This window comes from Lithobates pipiens, unplaced genomic scaffold (assembly GCF_037356315.1).
Source record: "Lithobates pipiens isolate NorthernLeopardFrog02 unplaced genomic scaffold, aLitPip1_a1.2 Scaffold_3, whole genome shotgun sequence".
NCBI lineage: Eukaryota > Metazoa > Chordata > Amphibia > Anura > Ranidae > Lithobates > Lithobates pipiens.
The window spans coordinates 31266336-31291637 of NW_027507790.1; the positions used below are offsets into that span (position 1 = coordinate 31266336).

Below are 25302 nucleotides of genomic sequence, written 5' to 3' on the forward strand. Positions count from 1 at the left end.
TGGAATGTTGCAGTCCCGCTAAAAATCGTAGATTGCTGCCATTACCAGTAAAAACAATACAAAAAGTCCCCTAAATCTATCCCATAGTTTGTAGGCATGATAACTTTTGTGCAAATGAATCAATATACGCATATTGCAATTTTTTTTTTTACCAAAAATATGTAGAAAATACATATCGGCCTAAACTGATGAATGTTTTTTTAATATTTTTTGGATATGTGTTATAGCAGAAAGTAAAAACATTTCAAAATTGTCAGGTTTTTTTGTTTATAGCGCAAAAAATAAAAACCGCAGAGGTGATCAAATACCACCAAAAGAAATCGCTATTTGTGGGAAAAAAAGGACATCAACTTTGTTTGGGTACAGTGTCGCACGATCATGCAATTGTCAGTTAAAGTGACGCAGTGCCGTATCGCAAAAAATGACCTTGTCATTAAGGGGGAAAATCTTCCAGCCCTTAAGTGGTTAATTTACATTGACCCTTCTATTTATGTATATGGATGATGACACTGTATTTATTTTAATAAAAAAATAAATCTAAGTACCTTTTCCCTATGTGATATACAGCTGTCACATGACTCAGATCTTTCCCAGCCTGTCTGCAGGGAAACAGTGGCAGGAGGAGTTTCTAGTCCTCTGCTGCTGGTCACATGTTCAAAATAAAATAAAATAAAAAAACTGCACCTGAACTGAACTACAGAATAAAATAAATGAATCAATAAATAATATCAATAAAGTGTTTTAAATTGGCATTCAAATATACACTATATTACCAAACGTATTGGGTCACCTGCCTTTACACGCACATGAATCTTAAAGCGGAGGTCCACCCTAAAGTGGACCTTCCGCTCATCGGAACCCTCCCCCCCTCCGGTGCCACAATCGGCACCTTTCAGGGGGGAGGGGGGTGCAGTTACCTGGATAATCCAGGTAACAGCACCCACTTCCGGGATAGCTGTCTGCGGAAAGGGGCGTAACTTACGCCCCTTTCTGCAACTGCCCGCCCCTTTCCGCAAGTGCCCCGCTGCCTGCTGGGAAACACACAGCTCCCAGAGGCAGCGGGGAGCGTCCTTATTGCGCCGCGCGATTCGCGCATGCGCAGTAGGGAACCGGGAAATGAAGCCGAAAGGCTCCATTTCCTGATTCCCATACCCAAGATGGCGGCGGCAGGACCCGAGAGACGACCGAGCGATCGGCTTCGGGTTCCGACATCGCGGGCGCGCTGGACAGGTAAGTGTCACTATTTTAAAAGTCAGCAGCTGCAGTATTTGTAGCTGCTGGCTTTTAAAAAAAAAAAAAAATCGCGGAGTCCCGGTGGACTCCCGCTTTAATGACATCCTAGTCTTAGTCCGTACGGTTCAATATTATGTTAGCCCACTCTTTGCACCTATAACAACTTCAACTCTTCTGGGAAGGCTGTCCACAAGGTTTAGGAGTGTGTCTATGGGAATGTTTGACCATTCTTCCAGAAACGCATTTGTGAGGTAAGGCACTGATGTTGGATGAGAAGGCCTGGTTCACAGTTTTTGCTCTAAGTCATCGCAAAGGTGTCCTATTGGGTTGAGGCCAGAACTCTGTGCAGGCCAGTGAAGTTCCTCCACCCCAAACTCACTCATCCATGCCTTTATGGACCTTGCATTGTGCGCTGGTCCAAATCATTTGGTGGAGGGGGGATTATGGTATGGGGTTGTTTTTCAGGGGTTGGGCTTGGTCCCTTAATTCCAGTGAAGGGAAGTCTTAAGGCGTCAGCATACCAAGACATTTTGGACAATTTCATACTCCCAACTTTGTGGCAACAGTTTGGGGATGACCCCTTCCTGTTCAACATGGCTACATACCAGTGCACAAAGCAAGGTCCATAAAGACATGGATGAGCGAGTTTGGGGTGGAGGAATTGGACTGGCCTGCACAAAGTCCTGATCTCAACCCGATAAAACACCTTTTGGATAAATTAGAGTAGAGACTGCGAGCCAGGCCTTCTTGTCCACATCAGTGCCTAACCTCACAACTGAGCTTCTGGAAGAATGGTCAAACATTCCCATAGACACACTCCTAAACCCCGTGGACAGCCTTCCCAGAAGAGCTGAAGCTGTTATAGCTGCAAAGGGTGGGCCAACTGAGTATTGAACCGTAGGGACTAAGATTGGGATGCCATTAAAATTAATGTGCCAGTAAAGGCAGGTGTCCCAATACTTTTGTTAATATAGTGTAGATAATGGCACTGTAATCATTTTAATAAAACAAACCATCTAACTGCCCTTTTCCTAGCTCTTTCTGCAGGGAAACACAAGGCAAAGGAGTTTCTAGTCCTCTGCTATTGGTCACATGTTCAAAAACAAAACAGCCTTTGGACTACTTGATGGACTTGTGTCCTTTTTCAAGCTCACCTACTATGTAACTATGTAACTACAGAGTAAAAATAAATATCAATAAACTATGTTAAATTGGCATATACATATATCTAATCAAATCTTTATTATTTTGGTGAAATAACAGGGTGTGGGTGGATTTCTGCTAGCCACAGGCTGTGTCATGCCCCTCCAGCCTGAATCTTAGAATAAGAGGGAGGTGAATCTTCCAACAATCTATAGGTATTATTGTGTTTAGTTAATTATAAGGCATGGAGGAGGTGGGTGGGAGTGGGCTGCCATTTACCACTGTGTATACGCCCATATGTGTGACTGTATACTCACATGGGCTGTTCAGATGTGATAGGGAGGAAATGCTCAGTATAGAAATTTACTGAAAACTGAGCAGGTGCAGAGTTGTCACCACAGCTGTAAAATCCCTAGCTGAATTGGGGACTTGGACAGAAGGGGGAGATAGAGAGCAGCAGGATCAGGTTTTTTGCAGAATACAGAAAATGAATCTGATAGTGACTGAGTGAGTATGAACAACATGTAATACACCATTTATTGATAGTTTTTTTATTATGTGACTTTAGTGACACTTAAATTAAAAGTAGATATCAGGGCCATCAAATAAAGGATGTTAGTTTTGAAGACTAAGGATATTGTTTAGTGCAGGGATATGCAATTAGCAGACCTCCAGCTGTTGCATGAGGCATAGCAAGACTCTGACAGCGACAAGCATGACACCCAGAGGCAGAGGCATGATGGGACTTGTAGTTTTGCAACAGCTGGAGGTCCGCTAATTGCAGATCCCTGGTTTAGTGTAACTTTAAGTTTCCCTTATAAAGAAGACTGAGCGTATTTTGGTATTCATGAGTGTAATATCTCTCAAGAATTGACAGATGAATCATACATGAAGAGAGTGTGTTTTCCAATTGCTTTATTCAGATCATGATAATGACTTCATACTGCCAGGTAGGGAAAACCGCAGCACCATAGAAAAAAGACAAATATGGCTTCAACAATGTTTTAGCATTGTATCTGGTATATGACACATCATATATAGTTTTCATGCTTTAATAAACACAAATCACAAAGAGATAGGCCAAATGCCTTTTGCAGTTTCAATAAAAAATATGAAATACTTTGTACAAGGTAAATTTTATATTATATAAAAAAGTTTAGTGCTGCCCAGGAAAAAAACAAAAAACAAAAAAACAAAAAAAAAAAACATTTTTTAATTTACAAAGTCAAAATAGATCAGACACACAGATACAAGGGACGCTCTGAAAAAAAACGACAGCTCGTTCGGATTAATTCGCAGTCTTGATACGAGTGTAAAGTTCTCCTTACAGAAAAGTAAAGATCATCTATGGCCAAACCCACTGCTACACAAACACGGATGGATTTCAAGGGCTCAGTTCACAAAAACATGCATGCAGCTTTTAAACAAAGTTCTATTTACAGGATTTTGAACTCCACTCGGATCCTGGAAGTCTCTGCAAATAATACTATCGACAGCCCCTGATTATTCAAAGGGATCAAAATGTTTTGCATAGGGATATGTGGATACAACAGTGTCAAGCTCAGAGCTACAAAATACAAATACAAAAAGTGGTTTTTGTAAACTGATCAGCGACTAAAAAATTTCAAGGAAGCAGGGTTCTCTTATGGAGAGTTGTGTGGTCCTAATGCAGAGTTAGGACTTCCTCTGCCGTGGTGGAACCATAACTCACCAACCACTCTTGTCGGATCAACAACCGCTGGAGATGGATCAATTTCCAACCTCTGCTATATGTCATGGAAGAAAAGTCATCAGGATTTTCTATTTATTAATGTACACCATAGTCTTTTCAACCAGTGGCAGAATCTTTAGATCATATGTTACCGTCAGTATACAGACAACTAGATTAAAGTGCATAATTCTACGAACACTCGTTAAACCAAGTAATGATGATACCCATTGTGATTATATTAGAAGTGATTCTGTATTCTGTAGTAGAGTTCCCGTGTTATCTCTGTCACCATAAAAAGCTCTATTGGGTTAAGCTGGGTCAGATGGCTCATGGATAAATTGAATTGAAAAGTCTGCTCATTCTTGTTATTTTGTCGCTGTTGAAACAGAATGGAACTAATGTATTATTGAACGGACTCGGTGGAGAAATAGGAAGGTGTCCTAATTTTTTAGAGAGACTTTCAAAAATGTTAAAAACAAACTATGTCTGATGGCATCAAGTCCACTCTCAGTTAAGGTGGAACTAAAGTTAAAATTAAAGAAATTGTGAACAGACATGCACTTTACCGCAGACATTCAGTCTCTTCTGCAATAAAATAAGCCTGCCTGTTTGCAATCTGCTGCAGAATGTGCATGCGCAGCTCAGTTTACATTTCCGGCACAGTACCAGCGTGCCATGTTGAATGATTCCTGCGCATGTGTGGGAGTGATATCATCCTGGGCTGGCCAACCGATATAGCCAAAGATCATCACCCAAAAGAAGCCAGGGAGACGATGCCAGTGCCGGTGAGGGTGAGGGACTTTGCGAGTGTCAGCCATTTGGAAGAGGGGAAGTATTTTTTGCTTTAACTCTGCTTTAAAGCTGAACTCCAGCTTTTATTACGCTTTACATAGTTTTTTTAGGCCAAGCTGGTCCAAATGAACTATGTTCCTTACTAACAGGCCGCTGAATGTGCAATATAAACTGTATGTAGCTGAGGCTTCATAAAGCATACCGTATTGTGTTGCGGGTTTGAGCCGAGGCTTCCTTTAGCATACCCAGAAAACAATGGAGTCTATCTGCGTGGCACTGAGCCATTCATAAAAAATAAACAATGTAATCTAGCAATGAATACAAAGCTTCCTCTGACTGGCTGAGTCAGAGGTTGTGACATCATCAGCCCGCCTCTCTGACTCAGCCAATCAGATGAAGCTTTGTATTCATTGCCAGAATACATTGCTTTCTATGAGTGGCTGAGCGCCACACAGATAGACTCTGTATACATTGTATTCCGGGTATGAAAAAGGAAGGTCTCGGCTCGAACCTGGAACACAGTGTGGTAAGCTGTATGAAGACTCAGCAGCCTCACATGTCAGTGGTGGACATAGTTTGTATAAGTCAGCTTGTAAAGTGTAACAAAAGCTAGAGTTCAGCTTTAACTCCTGTATGGCCTAATTCATTGACTGGTTTTAACCAAGTTAAGTGTGACCATGCTCTGGGGCATATTAAAAAAATGCAAATAATTGTATATCTGTGTTCATTAATGCATAATTAAATGTATTTTTTTATGTGAGAAGTGTAAATACCTGAATTTGACCTGATATCAGCCAGAGTAGAGGCCATGAAAGGTAGTAGCAGCACAAGAAACCAGTTGTACTGCAGTGCTTGTCTGCTAACAATGAGCATGCTAATAGGAGGAAAGAGCGCAGTGACAGAAATATGATCTTATCATTGTTCTGCTTTTCTTTTCACTGTTCAGTCACAGGATGTGGGAGTAACACGACTTGAAAGGGTGTTACCTAACTTCAGAAGAGAACAATCATATCTCCTCCCCCACTAGACAGGACTGTGCTGTGTGGTTGAACTGTGGTAATCTCAGGACTGGATGTACAGAAATACAAACCCTTTGTCAGGTAGCACATATGTGTATAACATCTGTGTATTTATCTGTGTTCAGGGAGTTCAGCTTTAAGTGTAATTCTAGAACAACACAAGGCTCAGTGGTTCTTCCCATTCTGTATGTAAAACATTGGTTCCCATCAGGCAAAACGCTTCTACCAGACACTTTCTCTAAGCTACATTGATCTAATGAATTTATTAATACAAATTAAAAATAACCAATTTGTTTTTGAAGAACTGCAGTGGTTCTTGTGCTTGTGCAGCCTAATACCACACCAAAGTACTGCCACATAGGGATCATGGGAAGTGCATAGCACCAAGCACCTTTTTAACTTTGTGAAAGTCATAACCTGTACCGGAATCTGTGGCTGCAGCTTAGGGTGGTGGGGAAAAGGTGGCTATAGACTCTATGAAGAACATGCTACTAAGCCAACCTGTAGCTTTTCCTAGCTTGATATTAGTTTTCACGCAGCCAAATCAACACTAACAGACTTATTCTCTAAAGGACTACAAAGGGCAATGATGACAAACCAAGTTCAGTAACCCCCAGATATAATATTCTTCTAATCAAACTATATGATTGGTTGCATACATTGTTCTTTGACTTAAATAGACCCATGTCACAGGGTGATTGTGGGGGTGCTTTATTAAAGGCATACATTTTTTACTTTAGCCACAAGATGTATTTACTGTAAACCCCCCATTGTGTTCAAAGGAGTTTATAAATGGCATTATCTTTGCACTTGACTAGAAGGGTTTAAGGATTCAAGTGAAATATGTGCTCTTTAAGTAAACCATCCCCAGTGAGTAGTACTGGAGGTCAAATTCTTCACTTAAGCATGCCATAGATGGTTTTAATCTTGGCCAGTTTAGCAGGAACCATCCAAAATTCAATCCATGTATGGGCAGACTGATTGTACTCAAGTCGAGCCTCTTCTGCACACCTCCACTATACAACATAAGTTATTGTAAATGTATGTCACTCCTAATGAAACAAATGTATTGGCGTGTGTGGGACATAACTTCACAATTGGTGGTTTCTGCACTTACACTCTAAGAGAAGAATGCAGAACATCTTGATAAGGCTGCCTGCCCACCAGCATGCAGTTCAGTTGCAGTTAGTGATAATATGAAAGCTTGTATCTTGCTGGACATAGCACCTTTAAACTTATTAATGATTAAATATGGTGCTTAATAACTCTTCAGGTAGATTATACAACCCACTTAAATAATAAATACACTCTTTAAATTATATCTTGTGTCATGACAATTAACATGTATGCCTTGAGAAAAGGGTGCTTACACAATAATCACCTTATCATTAAAGTGGAAGTAAACCCATTGATTTAAACAGTTAAAAAAAAAAAAGGCATGCCGGGAATGCTAACTGCACATTGGCTGTGCTCTCAGCCCAACTATCAAACCATCCAATGGCTGGTGTCATAACGAATCACATGTGCAGCACCATAGCAGTTGAAGATTAAACAGAGGCCAAGATGGCAGCTTCCTTGGCTGAAAACGATAGGGGAGTTTACTTCCACTTTAAAGTCTCAAAAACCATTTCAAGTCCAATTATGAATGAATTACGTGCGATTTTATTCTCACAAATTTGTAGCCTGTTGGTAAATCATCTTGCAACAAAGTGCAACACGTGGTTATGTGGCCCCTTAGCAAGAGACTAAAATTTCTCCTTAGGCCTATTTCCTAATACTTGGATTTACTTTACTGTCCAATAAGATACAGATATTAATGTTTACTTCATTGTGCCAGAAAACTTCTCTGATTATCATACCTGCAATTAGCAATCTATGGCGGATTACAGAAGTAAGCGTTATATTCATCCCGACATCACTCAGAATTTGTCTTTATTGTCAGATGTTATTTTTTTATAGAACATTCATCAACTGTGTTTTGACACATGTATAAATAAAACAGAAGAGAATGCCTTGGTTTTCAAGCCCTGATTCATACAAAATATATCCTATTTATTCTTAGAATGGGTCTAAAAGTTAATTACAGATTTTGGGTAAATTATGCTGAGATGTCTTCATCACTAAATATGTTCGAACAAATGATTCTGCATAAAAGAAGTTTGACAGTATAAAAACAAATTCTGTAACTGTGTAATTGAAAAGCTACATTTTACTTTTGAGTAAAATAAACGTAGAAAGAAAAACAGCGACAAAAACCTGGCTTAATCAGAAGAACCTGGTGATACATAGGAGTTCATAGTAATTATCAATGTTTTAGAGGACAAATTCATTACTTCTGCTTAAAACAAACAGGACTTTCTTTCCCAAATGGAGCTTAGGATGAACTGTCTGAACGCATTTCTCCAGGGATGACTTAGAGAAAGTGGCTAGCTGATCTCATGCTAAGGACCACTTATCCTGGGTTCTGCCCATGATGTAGTATGGAATACATTGAGAAATGGTCAACATAATCAGTACTCTTAAGTTGTATGGCTCTCTCTCAAATGCCCAGGATCACTAAGAAGAGTTCTTGGGGGTACTCACAAAGTACAACTCCCTACTTGGGGTGCCATGGTGGAAATGCAGCCACTGCCTATCTGTGAACTACCAGGTACACTATATGCACATCCACATCTACTGTATGTCCATTCAAGCAGCAAATGAGATTCCTTGCTAAGGAGTGGCTTATACTCAGAGAGTGTAAAAAGCATGTGGATAATGATAAAGGTTTTTTAAATAAGGCAAAGAATAATATGCCATTTAAAAGTTACCCACAACAACAAATCACAATTCATCATCCCTGACACAAACTGAAATGGGTCATGGGTTCTACACTTTGCATATTACCTTGGTCATTCTGTACACAGCCTTTGTAAGCACACATAGGGTTATGTAAACCCCAAATCTATTTTTCAATTTGGCATCAAGTCTCACTGTAATCAGTTTCCCTAAACCACTGCCTCTCAATTAACAGCAGGGTTGTCAACTTGTCATGTGTGCTTTTCAGTTGGCTGTTGGGCTGTCTATCAGGTCTATCAGATAAGCAGCCCAATGACCAACTAAAGGAGCACTGCCGCTAATTAAAAGTCAGTGGCTTACTGTTGTCAGCCTGCTACAGTGTTGTTATTGCTAGGATCTTCAGGAAAGAAACTTTGCAACAGATTTAACCACTTTGCACACATTTGAATTTCTGGCTAGAAAATTACTTAAAATCCCAAAACATATATTTTCTGAAAGCAGAGACCCTATACAGTAGAATAAAAAGTCAGTAGCTGCAATTTTTAATATTGCACAATATTTGTGCAACTGTTTATAAAATCTATAGCTTCAGTAAAAAATACACATTTTAATGCACACAAACACAATATAATCTCCCATGTTACGTAGAAAATAAAAGATGAGGTTGAGTTGAAAACTGTGTGCACTCATAAAACAACATTGAGACTGTGCTTGATTTTCTGTTCACCTGGATTTGCAGTCAGAATTTTGACTCCAAAAGTGTTCAGAGCCGAGTGCTTCCAGGTCCACACTCTGCAGAGGACACTTGGGAATGGCTGTTCTTTGATGTCCTCCAGATTGCCATCTTAACCATGTCTGTTGTGATCTCAGGCTTCTGGGAAGAGCAGGAGAGCCTGGGAACCACAGAGGGGCAGCACATTGTTTATCCTGTAGAAGTGATCAGGCAGCTGTATAACCAGCCAGATCACATTTACTTAAAAGCCAGGAACCAGATGAAGAGAAAAAAGAAACAAGTTCACAGCTACACCACTACAAGGCAGGATGTAGGACAAATGCCAGAAATCCTTAGGTGGTTAAAAAAAAAAACATTTGATTAAGAAAATTGTATACAGTGAAGCATGATGCCAAACATATTGAACAAGGGCTTAGGGTTGGTGTACACTTTAAAGATCAGATCACATAAGAGCTTTTCCTACCTAAGAAAATAAATATCACTTTGTAATGCGTGCAATGTCTAACATGAAGTATTTACCCAAGAAACCACAATGCCTAAAGTAAAAAAAAAGTGTTGATCTGCTTTTCTAGAAAACCGTTACTAAAAAATAAAAATACCAGTATTTTTTTAATTTATTCTGATTACCTAAGTGGACCACGTTTCTACTGAATGGATCTTTTTATATACAAGTACATCAGAATTTAATTTTTGGTAAACCTTAGAAAAATCCTCACCTTATGATTTAATGACAACCATTATAACCTCTGCTTCACATGTAATATTTTAGTCTGTCACTTATGAAGGCAATTGGACATAAACAATATACAAATGGCAAAACAGGCTTAAAAGTTGTATAAAAGACAGTTCAACATTTTGAAGAAGGAAAAAATCTCCCTGGTGAAAGGAACTTGTACCCATTTCCAGAGGACAGTTTTAAGCTGCGTAGAGAAGCAGGCATGTTAATAGACGGGGTGGATTGAGTTATATTTGCTACATTAATATTTTCTGTGTGTTTGTGTCCATTTGGTGGATTTGGTTGTGCAGCATCAGCCTGCTTTTTCTGAGCAGATAAATCCTTAAGTTCAAGATTATCTACAGCCTCTTCTTTCTTGTTATGCCGTGGAGAGAGGTTTAACAAGCTAAGAACGTCTTTCTTTGAAGTCATTGTTCCGGGAGTTCCACGCAGTATTTTGATTGGACCTGATGTTTGCTGAGGGCCACTTGTCCAGAACATCTTCAGATTGTGAATAGCCTTCACCTTCTCATCAATTGCAGCAAGTTTTAATTTATCCAAATCTGGGGCATCAGCGGGACTTGATCGGGCAGAACCAGCAGAGGAGTATGAAAGTGCTGGAGATGAGGTACTTCCTGCAGGAGATTGATGACCTGAGCTTGGGGATATATTTCGAGGAGATCTTGAAATATGGGAACTGTATGGGGAGCTAGGATATTTCAGCTTAAAGTGGGGAGAATCTGAACTTGGGGAAGGCTGGTTACTGTGGGGACTCGCTGCATCTTTTAGAGAGGTTTCAGAGTTTGCTGGGCTGTTATACCCTGAGCTCACTTTCTGAAGAGAAGAACTTCTAGTTGGAGGCTTTGGTTTCACATTAACTGGAGACGGCATCCCTTTTTGGACAGGTCTACTAAAAGCACTTGTTTCTGAAGACCTGAACAAAGAACTGCCATTGGGTGTTGTAGCACCATCAGGTGAATGACTTGTTTTGTTCAAACTTCCACTTCTTTGAAGACGTTCAACAGCAATCAGATGGCTTTGAGTCTCTTCTAAAATCTTTTGAGCCAGCTCTTCAGGATTGAGTTTAAGATTGTTCTCTTCTTGAGATTTAACTGTACTGTCTGTTTCTGTACTCGACTGATCTGATTCCCCAGTATCAGAGCTTGTAAGTTTTCCAACTTTTTGGAATGGTGAGTTTGGACTTGGAATCAGAGCTAGTTTTACAGGTGAGTTAGGTGTGCTTATACTGCCCTTTGAATTTACAGAAACTTGTATTGTTTCCTGAATGGTGCCTTGTCTAAGGTTTGGATCAAGGCTTTCTGTGTATGACAAAAGAGGTTCATTGCTTATTATGGAAAATCCCTCATACTCTTCCTGTTCTTCTTTGCCTAATGACATCTGGGTTTGTGGGGAAGACTGGCCTCTAGCTGAGGTCCTGAGAGAATTAATATTTTTTGGTCTGTCATGGTCTTGACGTAGTTTGTGTTCTCCTTCAGGTAAGCAATCTGGTTTAGAGACAAAACTCATTGATGAAGCAATGGAACTAAGACTGTAGACTGAGATAGCATCTGAAGCCATGCCATCTGGACAGATTGGAGAGAATGGATGACCAGGATACCCTGGTGGCATTGGGTTAGACACAGATTGTGAAGATGCCAGTGATTCAAGTGAAGAAGAGCTGTCAAGACTAAGGCGTTTCGGAAGCTCAGTAGAATCTAAAAAAAGAAAAATAATTTGTCAATATTTTTAAATGAAAACAATGCGCATGCAAGTTTTTGTAACTGTACTTAAAACAGTAAATCACATTCTCAAAAAAAGTAAAGAATGCATGAAGCCTAAGCAAATATCAATAAAGCAATTAAAAAACATCTTAAATAGCTACACTAGGGGGCTATAAGGCAGCAGTATGGCCTAAAAGTTGTACAGAAGAAAACATTAGAACAGATTGATAAAGCACAGTATTGTGCTTTTGTAACTGAATGTTCCACTTCGCTTGACTTAGAACTCTCAATCAAGCAAAGTCCCATTCATTCTAATAAAAAGAACAACAAAAAAATTCTGGGAAGACGAGAAGGATCACTGCAATGTTTTGGTATTTGATCTCTGTTATAAATCAGATCTTTTAGTATGCTATGTGGTGCAGGAATGATCACTGTCCATGGAATCAGCCCTGAAATACTGCTGAAACTGTGGGGAGATATAGGATATAGAAAGGCTGAGCATTCACTAGTTTTGGTCATCTATTTAATGTTTAAATCACAAAAATTGCATATTAAAATATTACCAAAAAGAGCTAGTAGGGATTGCAGAGCAAATTGCATTGTTCTTTTGTTGGCTTGTTTGCCAGTTTTCAGAATGACTTCTTCCTGGCCCACTTCACACAAATCAAAACCTGAAAGAAGAACAAAATACAATTTCAATTATTAGTGTTAAAGATCAACATATCATCAACATGCAACAATGTAGAGACATATATATAAAACAAAAAAACAAAAAACACATTTGTACACACAGCATTAAAGATATATATATATATATATATATATATATATATATATATATATATATATATATGTATATATATATATATATATATATATATATATATATATATATGTATATATATATATATATATATATATATATATATATATATATATATATATATATACATATAAAAATAAACATATACCTTTAATGCTGTGTGTACAAACATGTCTTTCTTTTATTTCAGTTAATTAATATGTGTTCTAACAGAGCAAAAGGCGACACAAAAAATCTATATAAATGCCCAGTGTCTTAAATTCTTCACTACTGTGAGGAATTTTACTCCTGGTGAAGGGTATATGGCTTTTTCAAATAAATTATATTCTTGTGATAAAAAGAAAACATTTAACATACCTAGTGCTGCTAAAAACTCATGACATCCAGGTAATCTCCAAAGCTGAACACTGATGGACACTTGGATTGGGACTGTGGAAAAGTCATGATCCTTGTCGGTCTGCAACTGAACCAGGACCTGATGAAGCTAAAGCAAAAAAAGAAAAGAAGAAAACAATGATCATACTGTGATCATGGGCACCCCATAGAATAAAGCAAGCCAGCAGCGAAGAAGCATGGAGGCTGTCATCACTGACCTCTTCTGAAAATATTAGTTACCTGACTCATGCTGATGCAATAGCTTAAGCATATTCTAAGTCACTAGCTAATAACATGTATGTAGGTTAGGAGTACTGACATTACCCTGACTTTCCTAACTTGTCTACTACTTTCAGGCACAGTCCAACAGTCAGATGATTTAATTTTTACAAGTTACCATCATAAACCTAAATGCTTGGTTGCAAGATCTTCCTCAGGCTGCTAGGAAATAGTAAGTATTCCGCCCCCAGACCAAATAAGCATTACAGTCTTATTATATTTGTTGAGAGCTGCCAAAATACATTTTTTTCAACTGATGAAAGTTCAGCTTTAACACTAATCCCTGAGCAAACATCTAAATCAGGGGTCTCCAATCTTTCCAAACAGAGGTCCAGTTTTCTGCACTTTAGACATGGGGGGGAGGGCAGACTGTGGCCTGTGGGAGTAGAAAATGGTATACGTGAAAAGACTAATGCCCCATCGGGTGTGTCAGTGAGAAGAATAATGTCCCATCTTTGGTGTCAGTGGAGGAATCGTGCCTCTTTATTGATGTCAGTGGAGGAATCATTTCTCATCATTGGTGTCACTGGGAGAAATAGTTTCCAAAGGGCCAGATAAAGGCAAGCAAGCCCCTGGGCCACAGTTTGGAGGCCACTGATCTAAATGAACAGTGGAAATACATGTACATGACCAGTTTTACCTGCTAAAGGATAGATATGCAGTTCTCTTAAAAAGTAAATATAAACTAATATAGACAAAAACAATTATACATTTATCTAAGGGAAAACTACAGGTTTGGTACACAACACGTAAACGTAAAATGCATATAATTGCTGCACAAGCCAATTTAATAATATTAAATATTAACTTTTCATTTCAGTCTGCAGCCAGATTTTTAAATATAGGAAATAATGCAACTTGCAACTATGGCAGCAGTGTACGGTACACTTCAAGAACATCAACTTCCAGTTAATGAGAAAATATGCATTTTTTTCTCCATTCTCCTGAATATATACAATAAGATAATCATACAAAGTATGAACCATGGCTGCCTGGATGTCTTTGTTGGATGGTTTTCCTCAGATCACATCGATCTACTAAGTGTTTTTTAGGTAAATTAAACATTGATGGAGATCCTCCTGCTTAGTTCATCTTTATTTAGTCTGCATAGAGCTAGGGAGGTGTCATAATGAATGAAAGTGATTGTAAATTCAACATTTTGAGATGCCACAAACACAAGAGACAAGTTCTAATTGGACACTTGTTCCAGGGACAATTAACAGAGGGTTTTCTCTCATTAAAAAGATGTCCTCTAATTTCCTGTTTGGTCTACAGGACAGAAAGTGAAGGGAAATCTACCTAATGCGACACAGCTGGTTGAAAGTGGTTTTAACCCTCACCTACCCCACAACAAGTTGCACTTTAGAAATACTTTAAAAGTTTTAGACATATTTGTTCTGACATTCCCACAAACTGTCCTGCAAAAGCAAAGTTTGGTTCAATCTGGCAATGAGTAATGTGAACGAAATGTATATTGTATAGTTCATGGTATTCTGTCAAACTGTACAAGTATACAACCCCAATTCCAAAAAACTTGGGATGCTGTGTAAAATCTACATAAACAGAACTGTTGAACAGTTGAAATCCTATATCAAGCAAGAATGGGACAACGTCCCTCCCCCAAAACTCCAGCAACTGGCCTCCTCAGTCTCCAGACATTTACAGAGTGTTGTTAAAGCTTGATTCACACCAATGCATTTTATGGCTTTTTGCATTTTGCAGATTTACACTACAGCCCATTTAACATGGTTTCCTATGGAACACATTCTGTAGAGCAAATCTTCAAAAAGCACGACACATGCATAGGTGTGAATCCAGCCTAAAAGAAGAAGAGATGCTACAGCATGGTATATATGGCCCTGTCCCAACTTTTTTGAGACATGTTGCTGCCATAAATTTCAAAATTACTTGACTTTTTTTATTTTATTATTTTAATGGTACATTTTCTCAGTTTAAACATTTGATATTTTATTCATAATAGAAAACATATGGGTTTATGAGATTTTCAAATCATTGCATTCTGTTTTTATGTAGATTTTACACAGAGTACCGACGTTTTTAGAATTGCAGTTGTACATTGCCTGTCAGTGAGAATTGGTAAGATCTGCTATTAAGCTTCAAAGAGTTGGCTTGTTCTGTTTTGTTATGTTGTACCACTAGAATGCCAGTATTTGCATTTGTTGTACTGTTCATTGACAAAAAAGTGGGACTATACTGAGTGTCTAATTAATTAGTGAATCTAAATTTGTCATGTACTTACCACTCCAACCATATTTTTAACAGCCTTCAGAAGCCAGCAGATTACAAGCAGAAAAATAAAATTAAGCACAGGGAAAAGAAAAGAGAAAATAAGCCTTAAAATGCAAGCAAAGGTTACAGTGCAACATGTTCATTCATTTGTGTTCATGCTGAGAGAGATTAGCTATAAACGGTCATGCATCTACCTGAAAGGTCATTAAAAGCTGACAAACATAATGTCACAGAAGCTGCCATTTTTTCTGTCCTACCACAAAGTGTCACCATAGGAGCCTGGAGTTTTATCTAACCAACAAAGCGCCAGCATGCAAACGTTCAGTATACCACAGCAAGAAGAAACTAGACAAGAAAATTAAAGCATTTATTCTTATTGAGTGCTAAAACTTTCTACGGCTTCTAATTTTGGGGTAAATGTGTCTAGGGACTTATGGGTAACCACATTTAAATAAAATAGGTCTCCCACAATTTAACTCCCCTTAGGTACCTTATGGCAATCCCACTTGTCACATATATATATATATATATATATATATATATATTTTTTTTTAAATATTATTATTATTATTTTTATTTTATTTTTTGTGGTTGAACTGGATGGACTTGTGTCTTTTTTCAACCTGACTAACTATGTAACTATGTAATAAAGGTCTCTAGGTGCCCTAAAATGGTGTTAGGATTAATTGGCTTACTTAGTAAGGCAGTACATAAAGCACATATGAAGTGCAAACTTCAGTGACACCTAGGAGCCAGTCAGAATTAACCTTAATATCAGATGGGTTAGAAAGTGTTTTTCTATAGGTGTCTATTGTTAATGAACTTTGCACATCACCTGGGAAGGTCCTTTCGTCTGGAGGCCAAACCCAGCCAATTGTCCCTTTCATGGTAGGGACAAGATACTTTGCAGTTCTCAACATTCATTTACATCCTAGAGCTACAGTCAATGCTGGAATGTTACAGCCGATATGGCCTCTAATTCCATAAAATTATTATCATTATTATTTCAAGGTACTAATATAGCACCGTCAATTTAGGCAGCGCTTTACATATACATTGTACAGTCACATCGGTCCCTACCCTCAAGGAGCTTACAATCTAAGGTCCCTAGCTCACATTCATATATGAGGGCCAATTTAGACACAAGCCAATTAACCTACCAGCATGTCTTTGGAGTTTATAAATATGTTCTAACATGTGCAATGGGTTACTGCACTATTGTGCTACTTTTTTAAACAACCCCCATCAGCGGGTGACATAGGAAAATTTATATATGAAGGTGTTGTGGTTGAAAAGCTTTTGAAAGGCAAAAGGAAGAAACACAGACAAGGGTATAATGCTGCCCACTCATGCTTGTACCTACTCGCAGTGTAGCTCTTTAGACTACAACACAGATAGCATGCAAATAAATCAAGCAGCTCAAGTTGTAAATCTAGCTCCCAGAGTTTTAGACAGAACACCAATCATGAATGAGATCTGCCTTTACTTTAGAACTGTGCTTGCAAGGACATACACAGATCAGCTTAAATGCAATGTGATGGACAGCTGTAGACACATGATGCAGAATTATATATTATTCATAAAGCAAAAATACTGCTCACAACCATGCCCGCAATTTCCCATGCACTAATGGTGTTGGCTTCAAGGGTGTTAGCAAGAGTTATAGTGGATTAATAAATCAAATTATACTGAAATATAGAAGTAAGAAAATATAACACAGAAAAGGGCCAAAGTAATAAAAGACAATTTTTGCCAATAGTAACCTATGTATGTAGTGGGTATCACTTCTCCTTTTTCTACACAGCTTCAGCATAAGGCCTCATGACAATAATAGCATGCAAAGTGCAGTAACCCACAACAAGTTAGGAAGAAGCTGAAAGTTCAGAAAAAGTTCTCTTTTTTTTTCTGCGTTACTGTACTGGCATTAATACGTAAGCTGGTTAGTCTAAAAGGCACACATTATTCTCCAGTGTTTCCTAATATATGTGGTTTACTAAGAGATTTAATGGGTTCTATTTGTGAGGAACATACAAATTACATTTAAATAGGATGCCAAAGCAAATCCAACTTACCCGATTAATCAGCTGTTCTCCAGTTTCGGAAGCTGTGATGAGTTTACAAAGAGCCTGAAGTGCTGCGTGAGGCAAACCTAAGATGCAATGACACGTTAATCACCTTAATGTTTGAATTCTGCATCCTTTCCAAAACACTTTTTGTGATGGAGAGACCCTTTTTACAGGTGCAGCATATATAAATGGTCCTTTGTTTGCTAAGGGTTAAAGCTTAATTCCAAATAGATGTGAAATACAAAAGGGATTGCAGCTCCATATTCATTAATAAATTATTAGGGCTGATTTACATCTATGTGCTGCTGCAATGCATGCAAGTTGCAATGCATGGCAACATACCACAGTGCCTTGTGGCAAACAATCTGTGACATGCCCATAGATTGGAATGTTTTGGTGCATGGGCAGCCCATTGATTTCAAAATACACCAAATGATCACACCACTGTATTTATTTCCACTGTAAGTAGTGTAATCCATCTGGCTGTGCTGTGTGGTAGAGCTGTGTAAATCTCAGGACTGGATTGAGAGAGATACAAATCGTTTGGCAGATATAACAGCTGTAATGTATTTATGGCATCTGTGTATTTAGCATGATGTCACATATGTGCGATGCCATGGAGCTTGGCCTTCTTCCGAGAAACCACATATATGCACTCCTGTGTTTGACCCCTTTCACACTGGGGTGCTTTGCAGGCGATACAGCGCTAAGAATAGTGCCTGCAAAGCACCCTGAAAGACCTGCTCCTGTGTCTCCAGTGTGAAAGCCCCGAGGGTTTTCACACTGGAGCGATGCCCTGGCAGGATGCTAAAAAAAGTCCTGCTAGCAGCATCTTTGGAGCAGTGAAGGAGTGGTGTATAAAACGCTTCTTCACTGCTCCTGCCCATTAAAATCAAAGGAGCAGCACGGCTATACTGCTGGCAAGTGCTTTGCGGGTGGTTTTAACCCTTTCTTGGCCGCTAGCGGGGGTAAAAGCTAGCAGCCAAATATCGCTGCAAGATTGACAGTAAAGTGCCGGTATACCCAACGCCCTCCCGCCGCCCCATTGTGAAAGGAGCCTTTGTGCTGGAAGCATTCTAGCATGGAGACCAAGATATCACGAGAGCTCTGGGTCTTCACTATCAATTGGGAGCTTTTAGACCCAGCTCCCAATAACACGATCATGAAAACCAGTCCTTATACTGTCTGCATGTACAATTACATAGATAAATTAAATAAAGCAAAACAAAAAACTAGAGCCTGTTGCTGCTCTGACATGACGTCATTTCCAGGCCTCGGTGCAGAGCAGGATGGAGGTGTGTAAACACATGTATGAGTGCATCAGCTGAGGATATGATCGGCTTTGTACGGATGAATAGTTAATCCTTTGAGTGAAGGAGTTAATTTAACATTACCACTAGCCAGTAATTTAGGGGTTAATTCATATTGCCACTAACCTGTAATGCAAGGGGTCAAATAACACTGCTACTGGCCATTGTTGCATTAATAGCCAGTGGCAGTGTATATTGACCCCTTATATTACTGGCTAGTGGAAATGTTGATTAACCCTCTCACTTCCCAAAGAGGGTTAATACTTTCTTTGTACAAAGCTGCATTAATGGCCATTAGTTTTGTTATTATCTCTTACATTACTGGGTAGTGGCAATATTAATTAGCCCCCTCACTCCACCATGGGGTTAACAATTTTCTTGTACAAAGCTCCATTAGTGACAGTGCATGTTAACCTCCCTGGCGGTATGATTATGTCGGATTTTTGAAGCTCAAATCGGTACAATGTTTTGCATAGAAATTTGGCGTTTTATATTGTAGGCCTGTAACTCTTAGCCCTTGTACACACGGTCGGAGATTCCGACGGAATGTGTCCGATCGGACCATTTTGGCGGATATTCCGACTGTGTGTGGTCTCCATCAGACTGTTTCCGTCTGAGTATCCGACGGACCAAGTTTTCCAACTTGTTGGTAAAATTTTCCAACAAAATGCTCCGATTGGACATACTCCGATCATGTGTAGAGAATTCTGATCGGACAAAATGCCACGCATGCTCAGATCAAATTCCTACACCAAAACTATTGGCTACTAGCCTGAACGTAGTCCCGTTGTAACGAAATAACGTCATCACGTCGGATTTTACGACAACTTTGTCTGACCGTGTGTATGCAACAGTTTCGGCCAAAATCCGACAGCCAAAATCCGACGGATTTGGTTGTCGGAATCTCCGACCGTGTGTACAAGGGCTTAGGAATAACACACTTTAATCTGTCCAAACAAGAGTCTAGTAGACATCCTGGGTACGATAAAGTTTAAAACAAGAAATTATAAATTATAATACAATAAATAACGATAAATAATTATGAAAAATTATAATACATTTTATTCAATAATGCAATAAAATCAAAAACACTGAAATGTGCTCAGCTGTCATTACTTTCAGTGTTTGATGATGAATTCCCCCACAAATCACTATCACTCAATTCTGCAACGCTGTTTTATAGCTGGTCTAAAAATCACTTTTGACTTAAAGGGACACTTTTTGGATGCCATGGACATTTGCAAGTTTCCAGGCAGAATATATAATATAAAACTGCATGCAGGGCACGGGACAAAGCATTAGGGACAAAAGGGAGGTGACATGATTTAATACAGTAATGTAATCTGTCAGATTACAGTGTACTGCATATGTTATGTTTTTTTCATTATTTTGAATTTGGCCCCCGGGCTCTGACCCGTGTGTCGTGACATTCGCAGGGAACGGAGCCCGGCACAGTAATACATCGGGCGGAGTACACAGCCTGCGGACACAGTGGGGGGACATCGCAGGATCCTGAGGACAAGGTAAGTAACTTTGCCTGGTCCCTGCGATGGAATCCCGAGTCTGGCTTGGAATTACCACTTTTGGTAGTGAAAATTCACCCCAAGCCACACTTGGGATTACTGCCAAGGAGGTTAACTCCCTCATATTGTACCATGAAGGGGTTCATTCAAACTGCCACTGACAGACAATAGGGAATGATCTTTTAAATACCACCATCAATGCAGGTCCAATGAAGAGGGTTTAAATAACATAACACCATTGGCCAGCAATGTATATGTTAATATTGTGTAAACTGGCAACAGTGCTGGGGGTTTTTATTGTGGTTACTGAAACCAGTGCTGGGGGATGTTATTGCATAAACTGGCACCAATTTGGCAGTTTATTACTGCGTAAACTGGAACCTAGGGGTTATAACAGCGTAAACCGGCACCAATGTTGGGCGATGTTTTACGCACACTGGCACCAATGCTGGGGTTTATCACTATGTTAACTGCCATTACTATAGGGCAGTGATGGTGAACCTATGACATGCATGCCACAGCTGGCACACAGAGCCCTCTCTGTGGGCACACAGAAGCTCCAGGCACACAAAGGCCCCTCACTAGGAGGACAAAGCACCCAGTATGCCCACACTGTGTCAGCACAGCCTACCTCCTCCTGGTCACACACAGCACTTTGACTCGGCAGACAACTCTTTGGAGAAAGTGCTGTGGGACCGACTCACAGACTGGCCAATCACCTCCATCGACCAGGGAATGAACAGCCAATCGACTGGCGTGGAAGGAGAAGTGGGTGTTTGCCTGGGGGTGGCCTGAGTGCAGCCGCTTTGTTCCATTGGTGAGAAAGCCCAGAGATGAGGCCAGAGCGGCCAGTGATGATCCACATCATGTGATCATGTTCTGTGCTATGGTTATAACAGGAGAGGTGTGTATGGGTGCTGTTTGCGAACACGTCTGAGCTCATCCTTTGGCAGTTTGAAATAAATAAGTTGGTTTTATGTTGCAATTTTGGCACTTGGGCTAAAAAAGATTTGCCATCACTGCTATAGGGGGTTATTAATGCAGAAGCTGGCACCAGTGCTGGGGGTTAGTATTGCATAAACTGGCACTAATGCTGGGAGTTACTACAGAAATTGTCACAAATGTGAGAGGGGGTATCACTGCGGAAATTGGCACCAGTGCTGTTTTTTTTTTTTTTTGCTGCTACTGACACCAATGCAGAGGGTTATTTTTGCATCCACTGACATCAATACTACTACTACTACTACAGTCCTGCACTGGATTGTACTGGAATGCAGAAAAAAACTCAAAAATGCACCGGAATGCACTGCAGAGCACAAAAAAAGCATGAAAAATGGAGAACCTCGGTACAGTGAAAAAATAAAAAATAAAACAGGAAAGGCATCTGGAATGAATCCAGAAACGTATCAAAAATGCACCAGAATGGATCTGGAGTGGGTTTTTGTGGTGTAGACCAGCCCTTAGTAGATTCAAAGATAGGTACATTTTTACTAACCCATGGCAACGTTACAAAACCGCATTCAGGCATTAGGGTTTGTTTTACCTTCTTTCATGAAGGGGTTAATATTTGTCATTGAGATACCAGCCTGGCCTAGTATTGCTTGGCTGGGTTGAATGGGGCCATGCTTTTTCTTTTTTATTACTAAAAGGGCAAATAATAATAATAATATTAACAATAACATTAACCTTCTAAGTGCTAAAACTATAAAAAAAACACATTTTCAGCACCATGGACAAGTCACTAGAGAAGGTGTGTTTTCATTAGTAAAGACAACTTGGCAAAAAAGAGAAATTAAAAGGGTCTGACAAATGTGCAATGGATTTCTGCACTGTTATAAAAAGGGTGATTGTTACAGTAAGTGCTTTACCTATAGAAGAACAAATGCTGGGAAATGCTTTATTCATCTGCCCATTCATGTTGCTGCAAATGTGCTTTTACATAGTAGGTGGCAAATAATATTACCCAACTAAACAAATTAAAACAAAGAAACAGTAAAATAAAACGCAAGTAGGAGAGATTTTGCAGATCAATAGCTGCAGTCAGTTTCTGAGAGTTACTGTAGATACAATGCTACAATCGCTCAATGTGTCTGGCAATCCGCAATGTGGATCGATAAACATCTGAGTGCAAATGTTCATAAGGCCATAATCTGTTTCTCACAGAGCACTCTCTCTTTACCCTTCTACTCGGACACCAGATTCTGCAAAAATGTAATGGCAAGACCCCTTTCAGTAATGCGACCTTAGGTAGAGATGTCATTTTATTTGAAATAGACTTTAGGTTACAGATTGGCTGAAAGCAGGCAACATTATAGAGGTTATTTTATATAGCTAGGGTCATTTACAGCAACATATTGGGGTTGATTTACTAAAGGCAAATGGACTGTTCACGTTGCAAGAGAACTTGACTTTAAAAGATAATTATCCCTAGAGCTTAGTGAATGAGGTGAAGCTCTGCTGACTTTCACCATCCAATCACTTGCAAACAAAAAATGCCGTTTTTTTTTTCTTTGCATGTGATTGGGTATTTTTTGCAAAGTGAAATCTCACTACATTCACTAAGATCTGGGGGTATTTCTTTGCAAAGTGCAACTTTCCTTGCAAATCAAACAACTTATTTGCCTTTATTAAATCAACCCCATTGTGTTTTCACCTGACACTCATTTCAGGTAGCTTCTACTGCTTACGCTGCTTCAACTATCACTCCTTTCTTAGCTTTTGCTGGTAATTAAAACACTTAATTAAAGTGTAATACACTATAGGGTTGATTTGCAAAATCTGGTGCAGCTGTGCATGGTAGCCAATCAGCTTCTAACTTCAGCTTGTTCAATTAAGCTTTGATAAAACAAAACCTGAAAGCTGGTTGGTTTCTATGCAGAGCTGCATTGGATTTTGCACTCTCCCATTTCAGTAAATAGCTCCCTATCTGCTTTATTTTGCTGAATTCATATCATCTCATGTGTATTGTTCTGGAAACCATATTGTTTACAAAAGAAAATCCTTACCCAAGAGGGACTGTATGGTTGTACTACACTGTTGTAGACGGTCACCGGGGTCAGATGTGGGGAAAAAGACTGCAGCAGGGAGACCACTTGCTGGTTGGTCAAGGCGAAACCCTACAGCTGTCAGCAGTGACTGCCAGCCTTGTACTCCCCCTACTTTATTTTCAACACTCTGCTGGGAAGTGTACATGGAGTTTCGCTGTCCATTCTGAATCCTCTGCAAGGACTTCTCCACCTACACAACAATAAAGAATTGATGCACAATGATTATCACAACAGCCAGTGGAAAATCTATTTTGCTGGTTGTATAACGACAGTTCAAAAAGAACTTCACGCCATTTTTCAAGAAAACATGTCCCAGGAACAGTGGTGCATATACCCCAGCACTGTAAACTACTAACCGTGTATCTATGGCATAACTTTTGTAACGTAGTTGTACTTTAAATAAAATAATAAAAACATATATGCAAAAGAAAAATTGATTTCAACACATAAATCCTAGGTGTGACCCCAGAATGCCTGCATAACATGGCTGTTGATTGGTGAAGGCACCGCCATCTTTTTGTAGAGGTGGTCTGCAGCACTAAGGTCCATGCTTATGCCCCAAGGGACAAAAAGGCTTTTTTTTTGGTGCTATTGTCTTCCAAAAAAAAATTCTATATATTCTAAAAGAAAAAAATAAGTTAAAAAAGAAAAAATAATATGCTTTTCTGTTTTGACCTTGAACTATAGCTTATAGAATAGAACCTCAAGGGTACAGCCCAATCTACAGCACCATTAGTTTGAAAAGACTGGGAATTATGATCTCTGGTCTCATGCAGCATGTCCTTTCAAAATCGTTAAACAACCTAAAGGTACTTATAGGCATGTCCTTACTGTTGCCCAATCTTTAAAAAACAAAACAGTTGTATACCTATATCTGCTCCATATGCTCCTTGCTGTGAAGGCCAGTTATAGGTGGGGGCAGGGACCTTTTGGTTTGTTACTGGTGTATAATATGATCCGGAGACACACTGTACACCTTTGCTGCCACTATGCTCTTGCTGGGTGTCCAGTGTGCTGCTGGTCCTTTAAAGGGGTTGTAAAGGTAAATGTTTTTTCACCTTAATGCATTCTATGCATTAAGGTGAAAAAACATCTGACAGTGCCGGCACCCCCAGCCCCCCCCATTTTACTTACCTGACCCCTCAAAAGTCCCGCGCTCTCCCCCGACGTCCTCTTCGCCACTCAGCTTGGCCGCTGATTGGCTGGAGTGGATGGATTGAAAGCAACGCAGCCATTGGCTCGCGCTGCTGTCAGTCACATCCAATGACGCGGCATGCCGAGGCGGGGCCGTGTGATACAGCCAGCAGCTATAGCTGCTGGCTGTATCACGGGAGCGCGCCCGCAGGTGCTTTTCACCATGCGAGGGAGCTCGCATGAACGTGAGAAGTACCTGCGGGAGAAGGCAGAGACAGCCGCTGAGGGACCCCAGAAGAGCAGGTTCGGGGCCACTCTGTGCAAAACGAGCTGCACAGGATTGGGCTTCCTCCATGGTCCACCTGCCCCTCATCTATCAGTTTAATTCATTTTCTTCCATTGTGGAGACGCTTATAAACATAAATTCATTAGCGTTAGAACTGCAAGCATACACGGGATGCTGTGAATAAGGCCTTGCAGCTTATGCATGCGTTTGCAAATGTGTGCTAACTAAACCCCTGTTTTTAACGCAGACTGTTGGACAGGTTAATTTGGTCAGTTAGCAGACTGGTTGATAAGTTGAGCTATGGTATGTTCTGTCTTTGTTTTTCATACCTATATCTGCCACACAGATACCACTATCTTGGGGA

General features: G+C 39.7%; 1 protein-coding gene across 3 annotated transcripts in view; it reads right to left on the reverse strand.

The window, feature by feature from the left end:
* Nucleotides 1–3276: 3276 nt before the first annotated feature.
* The window catches only part of TTC28 (tetratricopeptide repeat domain 28), an 810203-nt gene continuing 788177 nt past the window's right edge, over nt 3277–25302 (reverse strand). For 2 of the 3 annotated variants that reach the window (XM_077461412.1, XM_077461415.1), the window contains 6 exons: nt 23477–23708; nt 17645–17721; nt 15583–15606; nt 13026–13152; nt 12409–12516; nt 3277–11839 (listed from right to left, as the gene is read on the reverse strand). In XM_077461412.1, coding sequence (XP_077317538.1) covers nt 10257–11839; nt 12409–12516; nt 13026–13152; nt 15583–15606; nt 17645–17721; nt 23477–23708 — 2151 coding nt within the window. In that variant the 3' untranslated portion in view covers nt 3277–10256. The remainder of the gene's footprint in view (nt 11840–12408; nt 12517–13025; nt 13153–15582; nt 15607–17644; nt 17722–23476; nt 23709–25302) is intronic. The other variant, XM_077461413.1, reaches the window with a different exon arrangement.